Consider the following 19,983-nt stretch of genomic DNA (forward strand, 5'->3'; position numbering starts at 1 on the left):
TATGTAAAAAAGAATCTGCGGTGATCCTCGAGCTTTTGACTGTGATTTAGAAAGGAACGAATGAGCTGAAAGGGAATGACAATATGATGTTGTGTTTTTGCAGAGATAGACGGTTGTTTGGTAAACAACGGTGGATGTTCCAGTAGCGCAGAGTGCATCAAAACAGGACCGAACTGGGTAAGACTACAATTGTTTGAGTGTCAAATGGTACCCTATTCCCTATTTAATGCACTACTTTTGACCAGTAGTGGACTATGTATGGAATACGGTGCCATTGGGGTCACAACCACTTTACAACAACAATAACCTGCGACACCCTGCAACACTTTCTCAGTGTAATGCACTGGCCTTCTCGCTGTATGAAGTAGAAATACAGGCCAGGTACGTCTGAGTGTTTGTCTTATTATGGATACCCATTACTTCCTGTCAAGGCAGCAGCTAATCTTCCTGGGGTTTATTATGGATCCCCATTACTTCCTGTCAAGGCAGCAGCTACTCTTCCTGGGGTTTATTAGGGATCCCCATTAGTTCCTGCCAAGGCAGCAGCTACTCTTCCTGGGGTTTATTATGGAGCCCCATTAGTTCCTGCCAAGGCAGCAGCTACTCTTCTTGAGGTTTATTTTGGATCCCCGTGAGTTCCTGCCAAGGCAGAAGCTTCTCTTCCTGGGGTTTATTATGGATCCCCATTAGTTCCTGCCAAGGCAGCAGCTACTCTTCCTGGGGTTTATTATGGATCCCCATTAGTTCCTGCCAAGGCAGCAGCTACTCTTCCTGGGGTTTATTATGGAGCCCCATTAGTTCCTGCCAAGGCAGCAGCTACTCTTTTTGGGGTTTATTATGGATCCCCATTAGTTCCTGTCAAGGTAGCAGCTACTCTTCCTGGGGTATATTATGGAGCCCCATCAGTTCCTGTCAAGGTAGCAGCTACTCTTCCTGGGTTTATTATGGATCCCCGCTGGTTCCTGCCAAGACAGCAGCAACTCTTCCTGGGGTTTATTATGGAGCCCCATCAGTTCCTGTCAAGGCAGCAGCTTCTCTTCCTGGGGTTTATTATGGATCCCCATTAGTTCCTGCCAAGGCAGTAGCTGCTTTTCCTGGGGTTAATTATGGATCCCCATTAGTCCCTGCCAAGACAGCAGCTTCTCTTCCTGGGGTTTATTATGGAGCCCCATCAGTTCCTGTCAAGGCAGCAGCTACTCTTCCTGGGGTTTATTATGGAGCCCCATTAGTTCCTGCCAAGGCAGCAGCTTCTCTTCCTGGGGTTTATTATGGATCCCCATTAGTTCCTGCCAAGGAAGCAGCTTCTCTTCCTGGGGTTTATTATGGATCCCCATTAGTTCCTGCCAAGGCAGCAGCGACTCTTCTTGGGGTTTATTATAGATCCCCATTAGTTCCTGTCAAGGTAGCAGCTACTCTTCCTGGGGTTTATTATGGAGCCCCATCAGTTCCTGCCAAGGCAGCAGCTACTCTTCCTGGGGTTTATTATGGATCCCCATTAGTTCCTGCCAAGGCAGTAGCTGCTTTTCCTGGGGTTTATTATGGATCCCCATTAGTTCCTGTCAAGACAGCAGCTTCTCTTCCTGGGGTTTATTATGGATCCCCATCAGTTCCTGCCAAGGCAGCAGCTTCTACACATGTGGTTTATTATGGATCCCCATTACTTTCTGTCAAGGCAGCAGCTACTCTTCCTGGGGTTTATTATGGATCTTCCTGGGGTTTATTATGGAGCCCCATCAGTTCCTGTCAAGGCAGCAGCTACTCTTCCTGGGGTTTATTATGGATCCCCATTAGTTCCTGCCAAGGCAGCAGCTACTCTTCCTTGGGTTTATTATGGATCCCCATTAGTTCCTGTCAAGACAGCAGCTTCTCTTCCTTGGGTTTATTATGGATCCCCATCAGTTCCTGCCAAGCAGCAGCTTCTACTTCCTGGGGTTTATTATGGATCCCAATTACTTTCTGTCAAGGCAGCAGCTACTCTTCCTGGGGTTTATTATGGATCCCTGTTAGTTCCTGCCAAGGCAAGCTGCTTTTCCTGGGGTTTATTATGGATCCCCATTAGTTCCTGTCAAGACAGCAGCTTCTCTTCCTGGGGTTTATTATGGATCCCCATCCTGCCAAGGCAGCAGCTTCTACACTGGATCCCCAAGGCAGCAGCTACTCTTCCTGGGGTTTATTATGGATCCCCATTAGTTCCTGTCAAGGCAGCAGCTTCTCTTCCTGGGGTTTATTATGGATCCCCATTAGTTCCTGCCAAGGCAGTAGCTGCTTTCCCTGGGGTTATATGGATCCCCATTACCATGCCAAAAGCAGCTACTCTTCCTGGGGTTTATTATGGAGCCCCATTAGTTACTGCCAAGGCAGCAGCTTCTCTTCCTGGGGTTTACATGCATGTATGTCATTGATGTTAGCTCTCTGTGTACCTTTAAGGGACAGTCCGCACTCTGTTCTTGGCCAACTGTAATTTGCCTATGTCCCTCTTTTTTGGGCAGTAGTCTCAAAGATTTTTATAACTAACCCAAGATAGACCATAGTCTGTCATTTCCAATGGGAGCAAATTATTCATAGTGGGCAGAACAAGCAAGGAGGCGGGTAGAGCCAAGGAGGAGCTAGTAAGATCCTATTGGTGCATTCTAGAATTTATTTGCATATATCCATTAGGGAACGCCTACTCTGTGAAGTAACTTACAAGTTCGAAAGTATTCTGCCCCCTTGAACTTTGCGACCTTTTGCCACATTTCAGGCTTCAAACATAAAGATATAAAACTGTATTTTTTTGTGAAGAATCAACAACAAGTGGGACACAATCATGAAGTGGAATGACATTTATTGGATATTTCAAACTTTTTTAACAAATCAAAAACTGAAAAATTGGGCGTGCAAAATTATTCAGCCCCTTTACTTTCAGTGCAGCAAACTCTCTCCAGAAGTTCAGTGAGGATCTCTGAATGATCCAATGTTGACCTAAATGACTAATGATGATAAATATAATCCAAATGTGTAATCAAGTCTCCGTATAAATGCACCTGCACTGTGATAGTCTCAGAGGTCCGTTAAAAGCGCAGAGAGCATCATGAAGAACAAGGAACACACCAGGCAGGTCCGAGATACTGTTGTGAAGAAGTTTAAAGCCGGATTTGGATACAAAAAGATTTCCCAAGCTTTAACCATCCCAAGGAGCACTGTGCCAGCGATAATATTGAAATGGAAGGAGTATCAGACCACTGCAAATCTACCAAGATATGGCCGTCCCTCTAAACTTTCAGCTCATACAAGGAGAAGACTGATCAGAGATGCAGCCAAGAGGCCCATGATCACTCTGGATGAACTGCAGAGATCTACAGCTGAGGTGGGAGACTCTGTCCATAGGACAACAATCAGTCGTATATTGCACAAATCTGGCCTTTATGGAAGAGTGGCAAGAAGAGCCATTTCTTAAAGATATCCATAAAAAGTGTTGTTTAAAGTTTGCCACAAGCCACCTGGGAGACACACCAAACATGTGGAAGAAGGTGCTCTGGTCAGATGAAACCAAAATTGAACTTTTTGGCAACAATGCAAAACGTTATGTTTGGCGGCAACACAGCTCATCACCCTGAACACACCATACCCACTGTCAAACATGGTGGTGGCAGCATCATGGTTTGGGCCTGCTTTTCTTCAGCAGGGACAGGAAGATGGATAAAATTGATGGGAAGATGGATGGAGCCAAATACAGGACCATTCTGGAAGAAAACCTGATGGAGTCTGCAAAAGACCTGAGACTGGGACGGAGATTTCTCTTCCAACAAGACAATGATCCAAAACATAAAGCAAAATCTACAATAGAATGGTTCAAAAATAAACATATCCAGGTGTTAGAATGGCCAAGTCAAAGTCCAGACCTGAACATAAAGAAATAACTGAAAAACTGTCCATCCAACCTTTTTGTTTTGCAAGGAGGAATGGGAAACAATTTCAGTCTCTCGATGTGCAAAACTGGAGACAATCATACAGAAGTGGCAAAATGCTACAAAGTATTAATTAAGGGGGCTGAATAATTTTCAAATTTTTCAGTTTTTGATTTTTAAAAAAGTTTGAAATACAATAAATGTCGTTCCACTTCATGATTGTGTCCCACTTGTTGTTGATTCTTCACAAAAAAATACAGTTTTATATCTTTATGTTTGAAGCCTGAAATGTGGCAAAAGTTCGCAAAGTTCAAAATTCGCAAGGCACTTAAATATTGAAAAAGTAAGGGGCCTAGACAGCTGCCCTGGGGAATGCCTGACTCTTCCTGGATTATGTTGGAAAGGCTTCCATTAAAGAATACCCTCTGTGTTGTTAGATAAATAACTCTTTATCCACAATTTAGGGTGTAAAGCCATAACATGTGAGTTTTTCAGCAGTACATTATGCTCAATAAAGGCTCCAATAATCTTCTAAATATCAATTTGTTACATCCAATCATCAGTCATTTGTATAAGTGCTCTACATGTTGTGTGATATTCCCTGTAAGGGTGCTAAAAGATCATTTGTTTACTGTGAAATAGAATTGTGTCTGGTCAAACACATTTGTTTCCAAAAGTTTACTAAGGGTTGGTAGCAGGCTGATTAGTAAAGGGTGCTTTGCTATTCTTGGGGAGTGGAATTACTTTTTCTACCCTCCAGGCCTGAGGGTACACACTTTCCTGTAGGCTTAGATTGAATAGATGGCAAATAGGAGTGGCAATACAGTCCCCTATCATCCTCAGTAATTTTACGTCCAAGTTGCCAGACCCAGGTGGCTTGTCACTGTTGATAGAAAACAATACTTTTCTCGCCTCTTCCACACTCACTTTTCAGAATTCAAAATTACAATGCTTGTCTTTCATAATTTGGTCAGTTATACATGGATGTGTAGGTTCAGAAATTGTTGCTGGCATGTCATGCCTAGTTTTGCTAATCTTGCCATTGAAAAAAATCATTAAAGTAGTTGTCAATATCAGTAGGCTTTGTGATGAATGAGCCATCCGATTTAATGAATGATGGAGCTGAGTTTGCCTTGTTGCCTAAAATTTAATTCAAGAAGTTCCAAAGCTTTTTACTATCATTCCTTATATAATTTATCTTTGTTTCATAGTATTTTCTTCTTCATTTTGTTTAGTTTAGTTACATGAGTAACTAACTGTTCCACCTGTTTCAGGTTGCCTGTAACTGTTTACCTGGATACTCTGGGAATGGACATTTCTGCTACCCGTTCAACCCCTGTCGGACTGTGAGTACTGGAGCATTGTAGTACTACAAGATGCATCCCAAATGCCACCCTATTCCCTACACAGTGCACTACCAGGGGCCCATAGGTGAACTATATAGGGAATAGGGTGGCATTTTAATCAGATCAGACTTGGATTAAATATATACCCAATGTGTTAAATACGTGACAAACTGGAGGTAATTTACCTTGACCAGTGTGTTCAATACGTGACATACTGACCAGTGTGTTAATTGACATACTGACCAGTGTGTTCAATATGTGACATACTGACCGGTGTGTTCAATACTGACATACTGACCAGTGTGTTCAATATGTGACATACTGACCAGTGTGTTCAATAGGACCAGTGTGTTCAATACGTGACATACTGACCAGTGTGTTCAATACGTGACATACTGACCAGTGTGTTCAATATGTGAACCAGTGTGATACGTGACATACTGACCAGTTCAATACGACATACTGACCAGTGTGTTATCGTGACATACTGACCAGTGTGTTCTGACATACTGACCAGTGTGTTTGACATACTGACCAGGTTTGACTGACCAGTGTGATCTGACCGGTGTTCAGGAGTTGATTTCATTTTGACCCAGATCTGACCCAGGTCTGACCCAGATCTGACCCAGGTTTGACCCAGGTTTGACCCAGATCTGACCCAGGTTTGACCCAGATCTGACCCAGGTTTGACCCAGATCTGACCCAGGTCTGACCCAGGTTTGACCCAGGTTTGACCCAGATCTGACCCAGGTTTGACCAGGTTTGACCCAGGTCTGACCCAGGTCTGACCCGGGTCTGACCCAGGCACATCCACAGGATCCGTTAGTTAGGTACTACAGTATTACTGTGGCCGGTCCCAAATGGCACCCTATTCCCTATAGGCCCTATAGGCCCTGGTCTAAAGTAGTGCACTATAAAGGGAATAGGGTCTAAAAGGAATAAAGGCATAGGGTCTAAAGTAGTGCACTATAAAGGGAATAGGGTCTAAAGTAGTGCGCTATAAAGGGAATAGGGTGCCATTTGGGACACAGCCCTGGTGTCCAGAGGTGTAGACTCCGGTTATGTTTCCAGAACAACGGGGCTGTGGAAAGTACGCCAGGTGTCGTTACATGGGCAACGGAGAGAGGAATTGCTCCTGCACTGGAGGACACATCGGAGATGGCTTTGACTGCCGCGGCAAGACCCGCACGGTGAGTGTGTGTGTGTGTGTGTGTGTGTGTGTGTGTGTGTGTGTGTGTGTGTGTGTGTGTGCGTGCGTGCGTGCGTGCGTGCGTGTGTGTGTGTGTGTGTGTGCGTGCGTGCGTGCGTGCGTGCGTGTGTGTGTGTGTGTGTGTGTGCGTGCGTGCATGAGTTTATGAATATATTTTCCAATGGATATTTGCAGGAGATATTTCGCCAGTCAGAAGCTGCGTTGTACCGTCGGATAGTCATGGTGAGTCTGTGAGTTATTGTAGGGTGGTAATGACATTTCACTTCTCTATGTTATAAAATAAATGTTACCAAGACAAATAGGATTATTCACATTCCGCATATTTTTGATGAGACTAATGCTTGTGGTTCTCCAGGTGTCTGATGTGAGGAGTCTGTACGGTGATGGGCCCTTCACTATATTCATACCTCCTGCAAACAGCAACTTCTCAGTATGTCAAAAAAATTGTCCTTTTTTTCAATGTTCCTGTGTGTAGGACGGGGCTGCTTATACTGTGTGTGTGTGTGTGTGTGTGTGTGTGTGTGTGTGTGTGTGTGTGTGTGTGTGTGTGTGTGTGTGTGTGTGTGTGTGTGTGTGTGTGTGTGTGTGTGTGTGTGTGTGCGTGCGTGCGTGCGTGCGTGTGTGTGTGTGTGTGTGGCGTGTGTGTGTGTGTGTGGCATACACCTGGGCTCATGTTATTGTTATGGTGGTGTGGGTCTCTCTGACCCACCCCTGTGCAAACTCTCTCTCCAGATAGAGGCATGGGAGTCACAGGGACGCAGCCCAGACTTGGCTAACTACCACATGGTGTCCTGTGAGACTCTGATGCTCTCTGACCTGAAGACCACCTCAAAGGCTGTGGCCGTCTCCGGACACCAGCTCACCTTCAGACTCAAGGATGTGAGTCCCTAATGGCACCCTATTTCCTTCATAGTGAGCTACTTTTGCCCATTTCTGGCTCGTCCAAGGCTTGCTTCTCCAAATACTGCTACTACAAGGCTTGCTTCTCCAAATACTGCTACTACAAGGCTTGCTTCTCCAAATACTGCTACTACAAGGCTTGCTTCTCCAAATACTGCTACTACAAGGCTTGGCTACTACAAGGCTTGCTTCTCCAAATACTGCTACTACAAGGCTTGCTTCTCCAAATACTACTACTCGAAGGTTTACTTCTCCTTGGTTTACTACACAAGGGCCTACTTCTCCTAGGCCTACTTCTCCTTGGTTTACCACACAAGGGCCTACTTCTCCTTGGTTTTCTCCTCCTTGGTCTACTTCTCCAAGGTTTACTACACAAGGGCCTACTTCTCCTTGGTCTACTACACAAGGGCCTACTTCTCCTTGGTTTACTACACAAGGGCCTACTTATCCTTGGTTTACTTCTCCTTGGTCTACTACACAAGGGCCTACTTATCCTTGGTTTACTTCTCCTTGGTTTACTACACAAGGGCCTACTTCTCCTAGGCCTACTTCTCCTTGGTTTACTACACAAGGGCCTACCTCTCCTTGGTTTACTACACAAGGGCCTACTTCTCCTTGGTTTACTTCTCCTTGGTTTACTACACATGGCCTACTTCTCCTTGGTTTACTACACAAGGGCCTACTTCTCCTTGGTTTACTACACATGGCCTACTTCTCCTAGGCCTACTTCTCCTTGGTTTACTACACAAGGGCCTACTTCTCCTTGGTTTACTACACATGGCCTACTTCTCCTTGGTTTACTACACATGGCCTACTTCTCCTTGGTTTACTACACAAGGGCCTACTTCTCCTTGGTTTACTACACATGGCCTACTTCTCCTAGGCCTACTTCTCCTTGGTTTACTACACAAGGGCCTACTTCTCCTTGGTTTACTACACATGGCCTACTTCTCCTAGGCCTACTTCTCCTTGGTTTACTACACAAGGGCCTACTTCTCCTTGGTTTACTTTTCCTAGGTTTACTTCTCCTAGGTTTACTACACAAGGGCCTACTTCTCCTAGTTTTACTTCTCCTAGGTTTACTTCTCCTAGGTTTACTTTCTAGGTTTACTACACAAGGGCCTAGGTTTACTTCTCCTAATACCTATTTCTCCTAAGCTGACTACTCCAAGGTTAACAACTCGAAGGCCTACTTCTCCAAGGTCCACCGCAGATGCAGAAGGCGACAGAAATCTCTAGCTTAAAAACGGACTGGTTTTTATGGCCATTTTTTATTACGTAAATGTTTTAATGGAACTCTCTTTCGTGTTGGTCTATTAACTAACTTGATGTCACCACGTAGGCCAAAACTCAGGTGGCCTTTTCAAACAGCTCTTACACTAAAAGGACATTAAAAATAATTTTCACAATTTCACAGTATTATTCCAACCTCATAGTGTGGAAATGTACATAAAACACAGGAAATCATATTTTTTTGGACTGTACTGGTCCTTTAACAAAGTTTCTCTCTATCTCCCCCCTTCTTTCAGGGCTCTGTGTACATTAATGATGACGCTAGGATAGTCTCCAGTGACTACGTGACAGCTGACGGTGTGATCCACTACATTGACAAGGTCCTCACCCCGTATGACCTGAAGGATCAAAAGGCCATACCATCTAAGGTAGGCTACGGCTGCATGTGTATACCACTCAGCAGACACTTTGATCCGAAGCTACTTACAGACATAGCGTGCATACATTTTCCATATGGGTGGCCTCAGCGGGAATCTAACCTATGATCCTGGCGTTGCAAGCTCCGTGCTCTACCAACTGATCAACAGAGAGATGGGCACCCTATTCCTATACTATATAGGGCTTAGGGTGCTGACATTTGTGGATACAATTCACAATTTACTCCCCAAATCGGTTTTATTCATTTTAAAATCACTCGTGAATAGGGGTTCAAATTTTCCTGAAAATCTACCAAGTTTAAATTCTGAGAATAATTCATATTTATCCCGAGAGTCCAAGAAAATACAGCAAAAAGTCCCAGAGTTTAAAACCAAGATGGTCACTATGCCAGGGTCCTCCCAAAATAAGAGGCGTGTTGCATCACCTTGTCTGCTTGGACTCGCCACTATGTAAAGGTTTAAAGCTTTTAAAACCAAGATGGTCACTATGCCAGGGTCCTCCCAAAATAAGAGGCGCGTTGCATCACCTTGTCTGCTTGGACTCGCCACTATGTAAAGGTTTAAAGCTTTTAAAACCAAGATGGTCACTATGCCAGGGTCCTCCCAAAATAAGAGGCGCGTTGCATCACCTTGTCTGCTTGGACTCGCCACTATGTAAAGGTTTAAAGCTTTAAAAACCAAGATGGTCACTATGCCAGGGTCCTCCCAAAATAAGAGGCGTGTTGCATCACCTTGTCTGCTTGGACTCGCCACTATGTAAAGGTTTAAAGCTTTTAAAACCAAGATGGTCACTATGCCAGGGTCCTCCCAAAATAAGAGGCGCGTTGCATCACCTTGTCTGCTTGGACTCGCCACTATGTAAAGGTTTAAAGCTTTAAAAACCAAGATGGTCACTATGCCAGGGTCCTCCCAAAATAAGAGGCGCGTTGCGTCACCTTGTGTGCTTGGACTCGCCACTATGTAAAGGTTTCAGAGCAAATTAAACTCATATTTAGTAATGATAGAGTAACGATCTTAGATCGCTTAAGGAAATTGTGAAACAGGACATTTATAAATTCCCGAGCACTATGTTCCTCAATTCATTCAGCAGGTTTTCTGGTCAGGGCGCACAGGCTTTGTCAAATCATACAAAACTTTGTAACGGCAGTCAAAAGTGGCTAGACTTCCTCCTTCCACGAATGACAGAATATCACTTGTATTTGTCCAAATAGAGTTGATGGCTATACAGAAAGCTGATCAGCCCAAGACTAACAAAGAGAGGAATTATTTTAGTATCAAAGTATATATTTTATTTTATTTTATTTCTACCTTTATTTAACTAGGCAAGTCAGTTAAGAACAAACTCTTATTTTCAAAGACGGCCTAGGAACAGTGGGTTAACTGCCTGTTCAGGGGCAGAATGACAGATTTGTACCTTGTTTGAACTTGCAACCTTCTGGTTACTAGTCCAACCACTAGGCTACCCTTCCGGGGACTGTTTAAATAACATCCATATCTCCTGTCATAGCGTTTGTTGATCACATGTTCTCTACCTGAACTCTATATGGGCAGCAATACAAGACAAAAGCGGGGTAAATGTTATAGAGGTATTCTGATGTGCCTAGGCCACATGTGCTCTGATAATGCAACCTATAGATTAGAGAATAAAGTTAGGACTTTTTCATTTGGGGCTTCAGGGGGATTGAGACTGGATAGGATATTATCCTAGGCTCTAGGACAGAAGGAGACTGGATAGGATATTATCCTAGGCTCTAGGACAGAAGGAGACTGGATAGGATATTATCCTAGGCTCTAGGACAGAAGGAGACTGGATAGGATATTATCCTAGGCTCTAGGACAGAAGGACAGAAGGAGGAGACTGGATAGGATATTATCCTAGGCTCTAGGACAGAAGGAGACTGGATAGGATATTATCCTAGGCTCTAGGACAGAAGGAGACTGGATAGGATATTATCCTAGGCTCTAGGACAGAAGGAGACTGGATAGGATATTATCCTAGGCTCTAGGACAGAAGGAGACTGGATAGGATATTATCCTAGGCTCTAGGACAGAAGGAGACTGGATAGGATATTATCCTAGGCTCCAGGACAGAAGGAGACTGGATAGGATATTATCCTAGGCTCTAGGACAGAAGGAGACTGGATAGGATATTATCCTAGGCTCTAGGACAGAAGGAGACTGGATAGGATATTATCCTAGGCTCTAGGACAGAAGGAGACTGGATAGGATATTATCCTAGGCTCTAGGACAGAAGGAGACTGGATAGGATATTATCCTAGGCTCTAGGACAGAAGGAGACTGGATAGGATATTATCCTAGGCTCTAGGACAGAAGGAGACTGGATAGGATATTATCCTAGGCTCTAGGACAGAAGGAGACTGGATAGGATATTATCCTAGGCTCTAGGACAGAAGGAGAATGGATAGGATATTATCCTAGGCTCTAGGACAGAAGGAGACTGGATAGGATATTATCCTAGGCTCTAGGACAGAAGGAGACTGGATAGGATATTATCCTAGGCTCTAGGACAGAAGGAGACTGGATAGGATATTATCCTAGGCTCTAGGACAGAAGGAGACTGGATAGGATATTATCCTAGGCTCTAGGACAGAAGGAGACTGGATAGGATATTATCCTAGGCTCTAGGACAGAAGGAGACTGGATAGGATATTATCCTAGGCTCTAGGACAGAAGGAGACTGGATAGGATATTATCCTAGGCTCCAGGACAGAAGGTGACTGGATAGGATATTATCCTAGGCTCTAGGACAGAAGGAGACTGGATAGGATATTATCCTAGGCTCTAGGACAGAAGGAGACTGGATAGGATATTATCCTAGGCTCTAGGACAGAAGGAGACTGGATAGGATATTATTCTAGGCTCTAGAACAGAAAGAGACTGGATAGGATATTATCCTAGGCTCTAGAACAGAAAGAGACTGGATAGGATATTATCCTAGGCTCTAGGACAGAAGGAGACTGGATAGGATATTATCCTAGGCTCTAGGACAGAAGGAGACTGGATAGGATATTATCCTAGGCTCTAGGACAGAAGGAGACTGGATAGGATATTATCCTAGGCTCTAGAACAGAAAGAGACTGGATAGGATATTATCCTAGGCTCTAGGACAGAAGGAGACTGGATAGGATATTATCCTAGGCTCTAGGACAGAAGGAGACTGGATAGGATATTATCCTAGGCTCTAGGACAGAAGGAGACTGGATAGGATATTATTCTAGGCTCTAGAACAGAAAGAGACTGGATAGGATATTATCCTAGGCTCTAGAACAGAAAGAGACTGGATAGGATATTATCCTAGGCTCTAGGACAGAAGGAGACTGGATAGGATATTATCCTAGGCTCTAGGACAGAAGGAGACCGGATAGGATATTATCCTAGGCTCTGGATAGGATATTATCCTAGGCTCCAGGACAGAAGGAGACTGGATAGGATATTATCCTAGGCTCTAGGACAGAAGGAGACTGGATAGGATATTATCCTAGGCTCTAGGACAGAAGGAGACTGGATAGGATATTATCCTAGGCTCTAGGACAGAAGGAGACTGGATAGGATATTATCCTAGGCTCTAGAACAGAAGGAGACTGGATAGGATATTATCCTAGGCTCTAGGACAGAAGGAGACTGGATAGGATATTATCCTAGGCTCCAAGACAGGAGAAGATATACTTTTCCCTCATGACTCTGAATTGTCTTTGACAGAGATGCTTAAAGTATGTAGTGAACTGTGCATAGACCTATCACGGTTATCCATGTTAATCCCTAGACCTATCAAGGTTATCCATGTTAATCTATAGACCTATCACAGTTATCCATGTTAATCTATAGACCTATCACGGTTATCCATGTTAATCCCTAGACCTATCACGGTTATCCATGTTAATACCTAGACCTATCAGTTATCCATGTTATCCCTAGACCTATCACGGTTATCCATGTTAATACCTAGACCTATCACGGTTATCCATGTTAATCCCTAGACCTATCACGGTTATCCATGTTAATCTAGACCTATCACGGTTATCCATGTTAATCCCTAGACCTATCACGGTTATCCATGTTAATCCCTAGACCTATCACGGTTATCCATGTTAATCGCTAGACCTATCACGGTTATCCATGTTAATCCCTAGACCTATCACGGTTATCCATGTTAATCCCTAGACCTATCACGGTTATCCATGTTAATCTATAGACCTATCACGGTTATCCATGTTAATCCCTAGACCTATCACGGTTATCCATGTTAATCCCTAGACCTATCACGGTTACCCATGTTAATCCCTAGACCTATCACGGTTATCCATGTTAATCGCTAGAACCATCACGGTTATCCATGTTAATACCTAGACCTATCACGGTCATCCATGTTATAGACCTATCACGGTTATCCATGTTAATCGCTAGACCTATCACGGTTATCCATGTTAATACCTAGACCTATCACGGTTATCCATGTTAATCCCTAGACCTATCACAGTTATCCATGTTAATCTACAGACCTATCACAGTTATCCATGTTAATCTATAGACCTATCACAGTTATCCATGTTAATCCCTAGACCTATCACGGTTATCCATGTTAATACCTAGACCTATCACGGTTATCCATGTTAATCACTAGACCTATCACAGTTATCCATGTTAATACCTAGACCTATCACAGTTATCCATGTTAATCCCTAGACCTATCACGGTTATCCATTTTAATCTATAGACCTATCACGGTTTTCCATGTTAATTCCTAGACCTATCACGGTTATCCATGTTAATCCCTAGAACTATCACGGTTATCCATGTTAATCACTAGACCTATCACGGTTATCCATGTTAATCCCTAGACCTATCACGGTTATCCATGTTAATCTATAGACCTATCACAGTTATCCATGTTAATCTATAGACCTATCACAGTTATCCATGTTAATACCTAGACCTATCACGGTTATCCATGTTAATCCCTAGACCTATCACGGTTATCCATGTTAATCCCTAGACCTATCACAGTTATCCATGTTAATCCCTAGACCTATCACGGTTATCCATGTTAATACCTAGACCTATCACGGTTATCCATGTTAATCCCTAGACCTATCACGGTTATCCATGTTAATACCTAGACCTATCACGGTTATCCATGTTAATACCTAGACCTATCACAGTTATCCATGTTAATCTATAGACCTATCACGGTTATCCATGTTAATCTATAGACCTATCACGGTTATCCATGTTAATCTATAGACCTATCATGGTTATCCCTATAGACCTATCACAGTTATCCATGTTAATCTATAGACCTATCACGGTTATCCATGTTAATCCCTAGACCTATCACGGTTATCCATGTTAATCCCTAGACCTATCACGGTTATCCATGTTAATCCCTAGACCTATCACGGTTATCCATGTTAATACCGAGACCTATCACGGTTATCCATGTTAATCCCTAGACCTATCACGGTTATCCATGTTAATCCCTAGACCTATCACGGTTATCCATGTTAATCCCTAGACCTATCACGGTTATCCATGTTAATCCCTAGACCTATCACGGTTATCCATGTTAATCCCTAGACCTATCACGGTTATCCATGTTAATCCCTAGACCTATCACGGTTATCCATGTTAATCCCTAGACCTATCACGGTTATCCATGTTAATCGCTAGACCTATCACGGTTATCCATGTTAATCCCTAGACCTATCACGGTTATCCATGTTAATCCCTAGACCTATCACGGTTATCCATGTTAATCTATAGACCTATCACGGTTATCCATGTTAATCCCTAGACCTATCACGGTTATCCATGTTAATCCCTAGACCTATCACGGTTATCCATGTTAATCCCTAGACCTATCACGGTTATCCATGTTAATCGCTAGAACCATCACGGTTATCCATGTTAATACCTAGACCTATCACGGTCATCCATGTTAATCGCTAGACCTATCACGGTTATCCATGTTAATCCCTAGACCTATCACGGTTATCCATGTTAATCCCTAGACCTATCACGGTTATCCATGTTAATCCCTAGACCTATCACGGTTATCCATGTTAATCTATAGACCTATCACAGTTATCCATGTTAATCTACAGACCTATCACAGTTATCCATGTTAATCTATAGACCTATCACAGTTATCCATGTTAATCCCTAGACCTATCACGGTTATCCATGTTAATCCCTAGACCTATCACGGTTATCCATGTTAATCACTAGACCTATCACAGTTATCCATGTTAATACCTAGACCTATCACAGTTATCCATGTTAATCCCTAGACCTATCACGGTTATCCATTTTAATCTATAGACCTATCACGGTTTTCCATGTTAATTCCTAGACCTATCACGGTTATCCATGTTAATCCCTAGAACTATCACGGTTATCCATGTTAATCACTAGACCTATCACGGTTATCCATGTTAATCCCTAGACCTATCACGGTTATCCATGTTAATCTATAGACCTATCACAGTTATCCATGTTAATCTACAGACCTATCACAGTTATCCATGTTAATCTATAGACCTATCACAGTTATCCATGTTAATCCCTAGACCTATCACGGTTATCCATGTTAATACCTAGACCTATCACGGTTATCCATGTTAATCACTAGACCTATCACAGTTATCCATGTTAATACCTAGACCTATCACAGTTATCCATGTTAATCCCTAGACCTATCACGGTTATCCATTTTAATCTATAGACCTATCACGGTTTTCCATGTTAATTCCTAGACCTATCACGGTTATCCATGTTAATCCCTAGAACTATCACGGTTATCCATGTTAATCACTAGACCTATCACGGTTATCCATGTTAATCCCTAGACCTATCACGGTTATCCATGTTAATCTATAGACCTATCACAGTTATCCATGTTAATCTACAGACCTATCACAGTTATCCATGTTAATCCCTAGACCTATCACGGTTATCCATGTTAATCCCTAGACCTATCACGGTTATCCATGTTAATCCCTAGACCTATCACGGTTATCCATGTTATGTAAGGGATTTCACCCCCGTAGTGGACAAAAATGAATGGCAAGTTATTGGCATTGACCGAACCATGCACACATTGGCCAATACCACCCAAAGCGGCGTTGATTCATGCAAAGTTTACTGCTATTGCCATATGGGTATTGCCAGTTGTAACACTTCAAAAATCCAACAGGTGGCGATTGCACTCCACCATGGTTTTTCATATTGGTATTGGACTCCAAGTCAACATCCAAAAGCCAAATTTTGAAAAAACGAATTTTTTGAAAAAAACGTATCACCCCTTAAAAAAGTGCTTTCTGGACCGTTTTTCGAAATTCTTTCGCTTTTTTTGACAATTACACATGTATAAGAACTGTATGAAAATACTTTTGTCCAATTTTATTAACATAATTTTTTTAATTTTTTTACTTGCGCATATTGCATATGTTTTGTCCATTTGCAATATGATTTCATAGGAAGTCAGAAGTCAAAAGTCAAAAATTCTTAAATTTCATAAAAAACTTCACACACCCCTAAAAAAGTGCTTTCTGGACCGTTTTTCGAAATTTTTTCGCATTTTGTGTCAGTTACACACGTATAAGAACTGTATCAACATACTTTAGTCATATTTTATTATCATAATTTTTTTTTTTTTTTTTTTTTTACTTGCGCATATTGCATGTGTTTTGTCCATCTGCAATATGATTTCATAGGAAGTCAGAAGTCAAAAGTCAAAAATTATTAAATTTCATAAAAAACTTCACACACCCCTAAAAAAGTGCTTTCTGGACCGTTTTTCGAAATTTTTTCGAATTTTGTGTCAGTTACACACGTATAAGAACTGTATCAACATACTTTAGTCATATTTTATTATTATAATGTTTTTTTTTTTTGCTTGTGCATAAGGCATATGTTTTGTGGGGGCCAAATGTCATAAGAAATTTGACATGCTCAAAAATCCTTCAGAAATGCAAAATTGACTGGCCTGATGAACTCGGGATGGCCGGGCAGTGATTGTTGTTCCTTTCAATCACTCGTGGTGTTGATTTCATCATGTCCATTTGTTTATGTTTTTCTCACTTTTGCAAAGTCACTGTGCATTTGCCATATGGTTAACTGGGCATTCACCATCACCAATTTGTCATGCCATAAAAATCATGCAGGAATGCCAAATTGACTGGCCCGATGAACTCGGGATGGCTGGGCAGTGATTCTGGTACCTCTCCATCGCTCGTTTGGGTTGATTTCAGAATGTCGCTTTTGGTGATGGTACCTCACTGTTAAAACATATTGCAAATGTTCCTTACTTTTTCAAAGTCACTGAAAATTTTTGCAGGAATGCCAAATTGACTGGCCCGATGACCTCGGGATGGCTTGGCAGTGATTCTGGTACCTCTCCATCACTCGTTATGGTGATTCCAGAATGTCCATTTGGTGATTTTTCTCACTCTTTCAAAGTCACTGTGCATTTGCCATATGGTTAACTGGGCAGTCACCATCACCAATTTGTCATGCTATAAAAATCATGCAGGAATGCCAAATTGACTGGCCCGATGACCTCGGGATGGCTGGGCAGTGATACTGGTACCTCTTCATGGCTCGTTTGGGCTGATTTCAGAATGTCGCTTTTGGTGATGGTACCTCACTGTTAAAACATATTGCAAATGTTCCTTACTTTTGCAAAGTCACAAAAATTTTTTGCAGGAATGCCAAATTGACTGGCCCGATGACCTCGGGATGGCTGGGCAGTGATACTGGTACCTCTCCATCGCTCGTTTGGGCTGATTTCAGAATGTCCATTTGGTGATTTTTCTCACTCTTTCAAAGTCACTGTGCATTTGCCATATGGTTAACTGGGCAGTCACCATCACCAATTTGTCATGCTATAAAAATCATGCAGGAATGCCAAATTGACTGGCCCGATGACATAGGGATGTCTGGGCAGTGATACTGGTACCTCTCCATGGCTCGTTTGGGTTGATTTCAGAATGTCGCTTTTGGTGATGGTACCTCACTGTTAAAACATATTGCAAATGTTCCTTACTTTTGCAAAGTCACTGAAAATTTTTGCAGGAATGCCAAATTGACTGGCCCGATGACCTCGGGATGGCTGGGCAGTGATACTGGTACCTCTCCATGGCTCGTTTGGGTTGATTTCAGAATGTCGCTTTTGGTGATGGTACCTCACTGTTAAAACATATTGCAAATGTTCCTTACTTTTGCAAAGTCACTGAAAATTTTGCAGGAATGCCAAATTGACTGGCCCGATGACCTCGGGATGGCTGGGCAGTGATCTGGTACCTCTCCATCGCTCGTTTGGGCTGATTTCAGAATGTCCATTTGGTGATTTTTCTCACTCTTTCAAAGTCACATTTGCCATATGGTTAACTGGGCAGTCACCATCACCAATTTGTCATGCCATAAAAATCATGCAGGAATCAAATTGACTGGCCCGATGACCTCAGGATGGCTGGGCAGTGATTTTGGTACCTGCTCGTTTGGGTTGATTTCAGAATGTCCATTTGGTGATGTTTTCTCACTTTTGCAAAGTCACTGTGCATTTGCCATATGGTTAACTGGCACTTTCACCATCACCAATTTGTCATGCTATAAAAATCATGCAGGAATGCCAAATTGACTGGCCCGATGACCTCGGGATGGCTGGGCAGTGATACTGGTACCTCTCCATGGCTCGTTTGGGTTGATTTCAGAATGTCGCTTTTGGTGATGGTACCTCACTGTTAAAACATATTGCAAATGTTCCTTACTTTTGCAAAGTCACTGAAAATTTTTGCAGGAATGCCAAATTGACTGGCCCGATGACCTCGGGATGGCTTGGCAGTGATTCTGGTACCTCTCCATCACTCGTTTGGGTTGATTTCAGAATGTCCATTTGGTGATTTTTCTCACTCTTTCAAAGTCACTGTGCATTTGCCATATGGTTAACTGGGCAGTCACCATCACCAATTTGTCATGCCATAAAAATCATGCAGGAATGCCAAATTGACTGGCCCGATGACCTCGGGATGGCTGGGCAGTGATACTGGTACCTCTCCATGGCTCGTTTGGGTTGATTTCAGAATGTCGCTTTTGGTGATGGTACCTCACTGTTAAAACATATTGCAAATGTTCCTTACTTTTGCAAAGTCACTGAAAAATTTTGCAGGAATGCCAAATTGACTGGCCCGATGACCTCGGGATGGCTGGGCAGTGATACTGGTACCTCTCCATCAAAGCTCGTTTGGGTTGATTTCAGAATGTCCATTTGGTGATTTTTCTCACTCTTTCAAAGTCACTGTGCATTTGCCATATGGTTAACTGGGCAGTCACCATCACCAATTTGTCATGCCATAAAAATCATGCAGGAATGCCAAATTGACTGGCCCGATGACTAGGGATGGCTGGGCAGTGATACTGGTACCTCTCCATGGCTCGTTTGGGTTGATTTCAGAATGTCGCTTTTGGTGATGGTACCTCACTGTTAAAACATATTGCAAATGTTCCTTACTTTTGCAAAGTCACTGAAAATTTTTGCAGGAATGCCAAATTGACTGGCCCGATGACCTCGGGATGGCTGGGCAGTGATACTGGTACCTCTCCATGGCTCGTTTGGGTTGATTTCAGAATGTCGCTTTTGGTGATGGTACCTCACTGTTAAAACATATTGCAAATGTTCCTTACTTTTGCAAAGTCACATAAAAATTTTGCAGGAATGCCAAATTGACTGGCCCGATGACCTCGGGATGGCTGGGCAGTGATACTGGTACCTCTCCATGGCTCGTTTGGGTTGATTTCAGAATGTCCATTTGGTGATTTTTCTCACTCTTTCAAAGTCACTGTGCATTTGCCATATGGTTAACTGGGCAGTCACCATCACCAATTTGTCATGCCATAAAAATCATGCAGGAATGCCAAATTGACTGGCCCGATGACATAGGGATGTCTGGGCA

The 19,983-nt window shown here is 42.8% G+C and overlaps 1 protein-coding gene across 1 annotated transcript in view; it reads left to right on the plus strand.

Moving 5' to 3' along the window:
• The window catches only part of stab1 (stabilin 1), a 221,273-nt gene that overhangs the window by 107,811 nt on the left and 93,479 nt on the right, over positions 1-19,983 (plus strand). Inside the window, exons 43-49 of the mRNA XM_064967067.1 lie at positions 104-177; positions 5,162-5,237; positions 6,305-6,423; positions 6,618-6,665; positions 6,799-6,873; positions 7,176-7,322; positions 8,873-9,004. Coding sequence (XP_064823139.1) covers positions 104-177; positions 5,162-5,237; positions 6,305-6,423; positions 6,618-6,665; positions 6,799-6,873; positions 7,176-7,322; positions 8,873-9,004 — 671 coding nt within the window. The remainder of the gene's footprint in view (positions 1-103; positions 178-5,161; positions 5,238-6,304; positions 6,424-6,617; positions 6,666-6,798; positions 6,874-7,175; positions 7,323-8,872; positions 9,005-19,983) is intronic.

Source organism: Oncorhynchus masou, chromosome 5 (genome assembly GCF_036934945.1).
Source record: "Oncorhynchus masou masou isolate Uvic2021 chromosome 5, UVic_Omas_1.1, whole genome shotgun sequence".
Taxonomy (NCBI): Eukaryota; Metazoa; Chordata; class Actinopteri; order Salmoniformes; family Salmonidae; genus Oncorhynchus; species Oncorhynchus masou.